Raw genomic sequence first — 9,639 nt, forward strand, 5'->3', positions numbered from 1 at the left:
CCTGTGTTGTATGATAATAACTTAAAAGAGCAAATTTAACACAGGATTAATGTTTTATTTGCTCAGTTTGGATTAAAAATCAAATAATTGCAGACGTAAAATGCTGCATTGGCCTGAAGTACGCAGCTATGAACGTAAATGCTGTTTAAAGGTTTACTGTGTGACTCTGGTTTACCTGCAGCGCATCGTGTGAATCTGTTCAAGAGGCTGAACAGCAGCTGATGAACTGAACGATTTAATTCCTCTCTGAACTGAAGCTGAAACTGCCCTCAGACTGAATCTCATGTAGCTGCTTCTGGTTGGAAAAACACATCTGTCAGGTGCCGAAAATACTGTAGCGTACGCACCATGAACTGGTTTACTCTTCCTGCACATTTACAGAATTGTCAAGAAACTTTGTCATGCGATGTAACACTCACATGTGTGGTTGGAGTCAAACCTTCAACAATTTAAATGCTGCTGCTCTTTTTACAGGGTTCGATATTCAAATTTAGAGCACCTACATGACAGCAGACTCAAAGAAAGGTTAGATTCATGCTGATATGAATCAGGTCAAAATTGCCTGGATTAGCTCAATAATTAACGTAATAATTACCAAACAGCATCACGTCAATCAAACAGTAAGCAGGTGACGCTTCAGGCCGGACTAGATCTGATCTTAATGAAAGACCAGTAGGCGCCTAATAGATGAGATCACTTCAGAGCTTGGTGAGAGCAGATGTTATCTCTCTGAATACTAATGAAGGGTGTGGGTGGCCAAATTTGGCCTCCAGCATATGGGGTGTGACAAGGTTAGATTGCAATGGATGTGGCCTGGGCCTTCAAACTCAAGGCTGGTTTATGAGGCTGGATCTGCAGTCACCGTGCATCAATATAACAACCCCTAACACACACACACACACACACACACACACACACACACTCACTCACTCACTCCCACCCATTCTGGGCATCCTGTGGAACCGAGAACATAAATTAGACTGGGGCTCCAGAGAGCATGCAACCGCAGGTGTTCGCACACTTTAGCCGACATACACACACACAAGCTAATGGTGTTGTGTCAAATAAAATGGTGATATTTACTTTATAATGAATGGGGTAAACAGTAGCGGCAGATGAAGACTGTGTAGATTGTCAGAGGAGGCTGATAGAGCCTAATGATGCAAACACTTCTGTTGGTTCTTGCGTTGGGTGGCAGGTAGCTTGGATGGTGTCTGTCTAATGTGACGTGATCGTCAGAAATAAAGGCAAGGGCATGAAGACACACAATCTTTATTCTCCATTGGCAGCGCTTTAAACTCAGCTCTCTTCCCTATCCAAATCTTTACAGCACCCTTGATTGCAGCTTGGCGTTCACTGATGTTATCTGAATGACCAGATGGAGGAACAATACAACATGCACGTCTCTGTCCAAGTGCTCCAATACATTACCGCCTGCAGGTCACTCTATGCACCACATTCATTTGATATGTGAATTAATAATGGCATCGATCGCAGCCACTGTAGATTAATTTTCTTTAAAGCTGAAGCTATGGATTAGTTTGCTTAAATGTTTATTCGATGCCGAGCCACTTCCACTGCAGTGTTTGACTCAGCTATACAACGACGCCGAGCACACACCAGTGTGTACGTTGTTTGTGTGTATGACATAACCACTGTATACCCTCTTTGACCGCTGCAAAGTCAGTTTACCCATGAGATTTTGCTGTTGAGTGAAAGCCAGAAACGAATGCTTAATGCTTGTGGTCAACAAGGTTTTTCTATGTACAGTGTCTATTTTGGTGCCGCTTGCACTGTGTTCAGCTTTTGTACTGCCTGTTTTCCCTAATGTATGTTATCTAATAATAAAAAAAAGGTTTGACAGTTGAACTAATAACTGTCATTTAGGTATGCACTTAATTGCTTTCTTCTTGAGAGATACTTAAGAAAATCAATACCACTTTCATGTCTGTATGCTAAATAAGAAGCTGGGGCCAAAGTATAGAGAGGTTTGCACAGAGCATACAGCAACATCAGGACAGAAAGCAGAAGGAAAGAGCACGACTGCCACCTCCAAAGCTGCAGACCGACATGTTGTACCTTTGTTTTGCCTTGTACAAAAACAGTCAAACAATTTGTAGTTATCCTGTTTCAAAAAAATCCTTCTGCCATGTGAAGATCAGGCAGCCAAAATAATCCTGATGCCAGCTCAACGAGGTGAGCTATAACGCTGCCCCCAACTTGCTGTTTTTATACTTCAGCTTTTGTACATCCATCCATCCATTATCTATACACCGCTTAATCCTCACTAGGGTCATGGGGGGCTGGAGTCTATCCCAGCTGACTCAGGGTGAAGGCAGGTTCACCTGGACAGGTAACCAGTCTATCACAGGGCTACACTTAGAGACAGACAACCAAGCACACTCACATTCACACCTATGGACAATTTAGAATCACCAATTAACCTCAACATGTTTTTGGACTGTGACTGTGTGGGAGGAAGCTGGAGAACCCGGAGAGAACCCACGCTGCACGGGGAGAACATGGAGACTCCACACAGAAAGATTCCGGTGCCCCCACCGGGACGCGAACCGGCAACCTTCTTGCTGCGAGGCAACAGTGCTACCAACTGGGCCATCCTACAGCCCGCTTTTGTACATATTAAACAAAAAGATATGCGTTACTATGCGGAAAGTTTTAATAAGCAAGTCTCATTACTTAGCAGCCATCTTGACAACATCCCCAGATGGATGTTTTGGGTTAATAAGACCAAAGTCTTATATAAATAATGTAATTTCCATGATCACCATGGCATAAAAGCTGCAAGTATAGAATAAAATCTGAGTTTTACAAAAATGCTTAAAAAGTTGGGGGACTTTGCCCTCAAAATAAAGCGTTCTTCCCCTCATATACTTCCTCTTGGCTTGAGTACTGCTGACAACACGCTTGCATCAGTGCAACAACAACATTGGTTTGAATTTTCCCACTTCAGCAGTTCCCAGTTCATTGGCTATTTTCTTTTCATTGGATGGCAGAACATGTGTTATACAACCACCATCGTTGGCAATATTACATTCTCCCACAGATTTTAATTCAACTTCTACCTTATAATGTCTGTGGTTGTACCTCATAATAACTTTTTGGGGAGGATTTTACATAACCAGGAACTTTAATGCTTTTATTTAGCCAGGAAAGCTCTTTCTCCTCAGCTGTTCCAAAGTTAGGGAAACCTCTCTTACAAAAGTCAAGTGTCTGCAGCAGGTTTGTGTCAAATGTCTAGTTGCAGTAAAGACACCGGCTTGCCAAAGAAATGTCAGAACTTTTGTGTTGCTCAGTAGTGGCAAATACCAAGCAATACTCTGGCAATAATGAGAAATTTGCATGTTCACTGGTTTGTTTGCCAGCAGAGTCACACACCGAAGACCCTTCTGGTGAAAAGTTTGTCACTAGTAGCAGAGATGTGTTTGTCATTGACAGCATTTCTGGTTCTAATGACTTCATTTATAGTTAATCTTTGGCAATGCCACTGAAAACTGCAGCAAGGTCATATTTTCATGAGTCGTGGCAAAATGGAAAGTTGTGTGTTTCTGTTCTCCCTGTGCCTGCCTAGTAGGTTAACCGGTGATTCTAAAATAGCCACAGGTGTGAATGAGAACATGAACCAGGCCTTGTATTGGCCGACCTATCCAGGAAGTAACCTGCTTCTTGCCCACCGTCAGCTGGAATAGAATTCGAGGCTGCCAAGATTCCAGCCCATCAAAGGCTCTTTGGAAGATAAAAGTTGGCATAGCTGACGTTTCCCACAAAAATCCAACACAAGTTTGCCACAAATCTAACGTTCACAGGAAAACATGACCTCGGCGCAAACTTGTCGCCACAATTTCAGCAAACTAACTTCAACTTTTTGCTCGAAACACAAGCTTCGTAAGGCTTTTGTTTCAATCTAAACACTCCGTCAGAGTTAATGGTGGCCAGATTTCTATTCTTTTGCAGAGCCAGGGTAGCTATTTTCCACTTTCAAGTGTGCCAAACTGGCTAACTGACTTCATATTTAACAGACAGACATGAAAGTGATATCCAGCTTCTGATACTTGGCCAAATTTTTTTTTTTAAAAAGTCCCAAAATGTCCACCCATTCCTTTAAGCTCAGCCTATACAGATTTCCCTTAGTTTTGCTTCCTCTTTGCCTTACATGAGAAGAAATATCCTTTTGGAGATTACTTGTTCTCTGTATATTGAATAGGAAATGCACTGAGGTTTATAGCAAAGACCTTAAAAAGAGGCCAAAGGAAATGAATATATACAGAGGCTGTCTGGATTTTAGATAAGTACTTGACAGGTGTGGTGTTGGCCAGAAATTTAATATTCACTTTAATGTGTCAATAAAAATATACCAACACAAAGAGGCAAACCAGCTAATTTAAAATCAGTCTGCATAGTCTTCTGTAAATATATTTCACATTGGGCCGCTTTTATCCATCTGCCGTCACTTGACCTTGATGCCCAAACACTCACCGAGTCTTTAGCCCTTATTGCCTTTAAAGTGTGTCTACAGTATCTGTCCCCCCCCCTTTTTTTTTTCCCTGACAGAGAAGACACTTTTGCTGGCTCTTTCTCACTGTGCACGCTTTCATCAAACTTACAGAGAGTGGAGACAGAGACTTGGAGCTCCCTTTGAGGAAAGACTGTTAAATAATGCAGGTGGTTAAGTAAGCTTGTCGGGACGAATTGTAAAAAAGCCCCTGCTTCACTGAGCCACAGCCTGTTAGAGAAAGAGGCGAGACCGCGTGACTTTCAGCCCTCCAGAGTCCTGTTCACACACACACGGGTCGAATACAGAACGTGGCAGGGAACGTGTGTGTGTGTGTACATGTGTGGTGAATAAGCCAAAGACAGCGCCGGCCGGCCGTCCTCCTCCTCGCCTGCCGTCATGTCCTCTCGCTGGTGCGTTTATAGATCAGTCTGACACAAAGCATCCTCTCCTCCTTATGACGACCTCTCTCAGAGCTAATAAAGTTGCATTTATTGACCTACACTGTCACTTTGAATTTGGGACAACAGAGGACACTTATTAGAAAGAATTAGACAAGTTATAACATCATTGTGCGGCAGTGGAGAGTACAAAATGACTGTGTTGGTCCAGAGCTGAAGATGTGACCAGCATTGATACCACTTAAGTCATCTGTGTGGGCTTCACTTCACTCTGGATAGTACAGGGCTGCCCCCTGCTGCTGGCACAAACAAGCCGCACCCTCGTTTCCTAGAGACTACAGCACATTGTATGAATACAGTGTGTCAGCTCATACCCAGGGACAAGCAAAAGTCAAGACTCATACAGAAAGGAGCAAATAAACAGTATGAAGTTGATCTAAACCCTTTCAGACACCAGGAATTCATAGTAACTTTAAGAACAAACTGAAAGCAGCACAAGTAATCTTAAAGATAAAAGTCTGCGATTACAGTCCAACACGTCAACTTCAGGGAATATCTCCTCACAGTCCGCTAGCTATCCATTGTTTGCTGTTCAAACACAAGCCTGGCTCTGTAGATGGGAAACAAAGTGGCTGATTCACACACAACACTCCTCCAGTGTGTTCTGTGCACATTCTTGCTTATGCACTGGATGGAGGAAAAGGATGGAGATTGTTTAACTGTAGCGCCTCAGACCTCCCTAACCTGGCTTCTCTCCTCAGATCGCTTCATCGACTGGTTTGAAGAACATTATAATAAGTATTACAAATAGGGTTGTTGCAATCCTATGATCAGGATCAAAGCCAATCAAGAAAATTTCTTAGTGATCTGTATGTGTCCAAACCTAAACCCAAACACTTCAGGTGTGTATTATGTAGGAAGATGGTTCTGGGTATCAGCACATACTTAATATTAAAATAACTCAGATTACAGCAGGAGTAAAACACTCGGTCAGACATCCCAAAATGCAAATATCAAAGCCCCTCTCTGGTCATCGATAAAACCCAGAAAAAAGTTCTTCTTCGACTAAAATAATCCCCTCCTTCCTTAGAGTGGCTTAGTTGTAACTCGACACTGTTGGTTCTGTAAAACTGTACAGAGTCCCAGCCGTTAAACAGGAAGTTCCAAGGTGCTTTAGGTCTGTTATGTATGAAACCGAGGCTTTCTGAATCTGTGTTTTTGATTTTGTCTTTGGTACACTGCAGTTTTTAAGATGGAAAACATTTTTAACTATAAGTATAGCCTTAAAAACTTGTGTTTTACATTAATATGTATATTTTGTATATTTTCCAAACTGTCAACCTGTTGCCCCGAAGTTAGCTTCATTCTGGACCTTGGAAATGATTAAAGAATCAAGACAAACTAAAAATGAGCTATGAGCTGCCAAGACTGAACTCCAACAAAATGTTTGCTATTCCTATTTTTACACAGTCATTATGTGCATCCATCCACAGCAATCTCAGTAAAGTACATACATATACCAGGACTATTTTATATTCATGAATATATTTTAATTCTATACAATGCTGGTAGATTACAGTGTACAATGAAAGGGCCACGGTGGGTTGTGAACACATCTGGGCTTCATTTGAAGAGAACATTGTTACACTGCTGCAGTGAAAAAGTAATGCCTGGAACATTAAGTCTTGCATGAGCCACTGGAAAAATTTCATTTAAATAGAATGAGTACGCTGATTTTCAGATTATAAACAAAACAATCTGCTGGTTGCATCCAAAACATAAGAGGGCCAAATCCTCACACAAACTAAACCCACTCATGTTGGACTTAAGCTTTTTTTTTTTTTTGTAATTTAAAGATATAGCATAGCTGATTGTCCTGCTGTTATTATTAAGGCCTGCTGATACAGTCTGTACAATTAAGTCCTACCTCATCCATAAAAAAATAATTATAAAACTATAAATTATAACTAAACACGTACAAAACACTGATTATGATGCCAAAACTACAGAAAAAGAATTTAAGTAAACCAAGGAAAAAACACAAGCTGGCAGAAGATGGCTTGGTGAAGATAAGTTAGCGCTAATGTTTGCAGCGTAATAACAGAAGAGATGTAGTAACATTACAGGATGTTATTATTGCTTTGGTGCGCAGGGGCAGCAGCCCGTGCTGTTTCCACAGAGAAGGGAAGAAACGGACATGTGAAGAGTGCAACGACAAAGTGAAGAGGCCAAACTTCATCTCACGGTTCTACACTTATTCCCTTGTGGACTTACTGTAGCCTTATTTTTTAAATATACATGGATGTCATGTTAATTCGTAGGAAAACAGCCCCTCCTCTCAGTTGTCGTCCCTCTCCCCGCTGTGCAGTGGTGGTCAGAAGCCAAAGATATCGTCCCCAAATGGACTCAAACCGTTAGGAGTGTTTCCATTGGCGCTGTCCCAGTCAGGTTCAGTGAGCCAGTCTTGGGGCGTCACCCCAATGTCCAGGACCTGGGGGTTAGTACGCGACACTGCCAGTCTGAAAAGACAGGGGAGAAAAAAAAACAGATTAAAACTAAAAAGCTTTTAAAAACTTTAAAAGATCCGGCTTAAAATGTTTCTACTTTCTGTCTACTTGTCCAACGAAAAGACCAAAACCAGCAACGTCTGTCTCTCAATGCTTCTTCAGTTCACAAATATAGTTTCATTTGTTGAAATAACTATTAAATAATTCCCTAAAACGGCTTTGCACGGTAGTTTTTAGCAATGGATGACATTTCTCTTTTTAATAAAACAACATGTTACCGAGTGCAACAGTTTAGCTTGTTTGTGGGCTTTTAATAATTTTTTGACAAAAACACTGCGCTGAGGTGTAGAAGAATCAGACAACGACATACAAGCAGTACTTAGAAGGATAAATTCACTGTTGGCTTTGGTCTTTTTATAGGATTTTTTTCCCAGGAAAATATGGAGTATCAGCAGTCATGGACAGGCTGATGCTGTGCTACATTGAGCAGTTTTCTAATCAAAAACACAACCGTTCCTGGGAAGGAAGGATCCAAATGCTCTACATCAGAACCAAACACTGAGGCCTAGAATGACAAAGTGCCATTTTTGCCAGGAAGTTTGTTCATAATGTTTATTTCCACAAACATTTGCAGATTTAGAGTAGTAATGAAATGATCTTGCTAGCTTAGTCAGGATAGTCAAATTAAAAATTAAATAAAAATAAAGAAAGCTTGCTAGCTTATGGAAATAGACACAATGAGGGCTGCTAGGTCTCGTTCATTTCTCCACTTCTTTTTGTCTGAGCATCAAGAAGCCAGAAAAGCTGTTTTATTTAACTCCTATTATTCACTTTCAGGTTAATGACCGATTTTAATGCTGCTTTTATTGCAGCTCCGCATGCCAGACCTGTTTATATAACTAAAACCTCAGGCTGTTCTAATTTGCGTCCCTCCGTTTGGCTACAAACATCCCCTTCTCTCAGGGATAATAAATATACACCAAGTCTGGGTGAAGGTCACAGGGATTACTTCAAGACATTCAGTTCATTTGAACCATGGGATAAATGGTGTTGATCTGCCACCGAGTTCAAGTGACCCACTGCTCTACTTTTCACACACAAACACAGGAATGACTCAACTAAGCCTGCTGTGTGAAGTAGATTCACATAATTCTCGCTTCAGTCCAGTCAGACTATAGATATATATCACAGGACGAGGTTATCAGAAGAAAAAAAATAAAAGATTAGAGCAATTTTTGGTGATGATGAGATGGGCAGAGACAAAGACATTTTTCATTTTGACTGAAATTCGATGCTTCTTTTCTGAACCCGGTTGAGAATGAATCCATCTGGGAGGCAATAAAACACAGAGGAAGCTACTGTACTTCACACTACTGACTAACATTACTGAACTGTAAAGCAGCGTAATTGGGTTTGGCAGTGATTTAATGGAATGGATTGATGTTAGGTTAGTAATTAGGACTACCGCACTAAGTGAGGTTTGTAAAGGTGCTCAACTTTACCTGGGAATGAACCATAGCTATCCAGAGCACAGCTGGAGATACAAACACACAGCAGATTGAGGACAGTTTAAAATGATTTCTTACTGATTGTGTAGCGTCTCTTTAGATTTACCCCACATTTCCTGAGTTTCTATATTATCAGAGACCGAAGGGTTTGCATGCTGCAATACACGGAAATCATCAGTAAGTGGCACTGTGAAGCAGTACGTGAACGAACTACAGAACAGTGAAGGATTTGGCAGGCAGATTTCGGTGATGGGGCATTTTATTGCAAACAAGCAGCAAAGAGAATCAACCGGGACTAACTTTATAACTTAAAATATTCAGCACAAATATCTCACCTGGAGAAGGCTTCATCCAAGCCATCTTCTATTTCCTGGAAGAAAAAGCACTTTACCTTATTGTACACCCAGATGCTACGATATACATTAGTGTGGTGTTTAAAACAGTATCTTTCACAATAGTTTCTACACAACTCTCACTTTTTAGCAGTATACTGAGGCATACTTGAAATATTTCTAAATAGTTCCACGAAAATGGAAACTGAACATGACATCAGTGGAAGTAAAGTGCACCAGCTTGATTTGTAAATATGTTCAACACCAGGGAAGGAGAAGCCCTACCCAGGCAGCGTTGTCATTGGTCTCAGAGGGCCTGTGGTTATCCAGCTGATCCTCTTCTACATTCCCGTTGGTCTCCACCACCACATTCACGCTGTC

General features: G+C 41.2%; 1 protein-coding gene across 1 annotated transcript in view; it reads right to left on the minus strand.

Annotated features, from left to right (window-relative positions):
* Positions 1-6,439: 6,439 nt before the first annotated feature.
* The window catches only part of LOC103371229 (low density lipoprotein receptor adapter protein 1-A-like), a 16,649-nt gene continuing 13,449 nt past the window's right edge, over positions 6,440-9,639 (minus strand). The window contains exons 7-9 of the mRNA XM_008300481.1: positions 9,544-9,634; positions 9,262-9,296; positions 6,440-7,430 (exon numbers count right to left, since the gene is read on the minus strand). Coding sequence (XP_008298703.1) covers positions 7,286-7,430; positions 9,262-9,296; positions 9,544-9,634 — 271 coding nt within the window. The 3' untranslated portion in view covers positions 6,440-7,285. The remainder of the gene's footprint in view (positions 7,431-9,261; positions 9,297-9,543; positions 9,635-9,639) is intronic.

Source organism: Stegastes partitus, unplaced genomic scaffold, assembly GCF_000690725.1.
Source record: "Stegastes partitus isolate 25-593 unplaced genomic scaffold, Stegastes_partitus-1.0.2 Scaffold1548, whole genome shotgun sequence".
Classification (NCBI taxonomy): Eukaryota; Metazoa; Chordata; class Actinopteri; family Pomacentridae; genus Stegastes; species Stegastes partitus.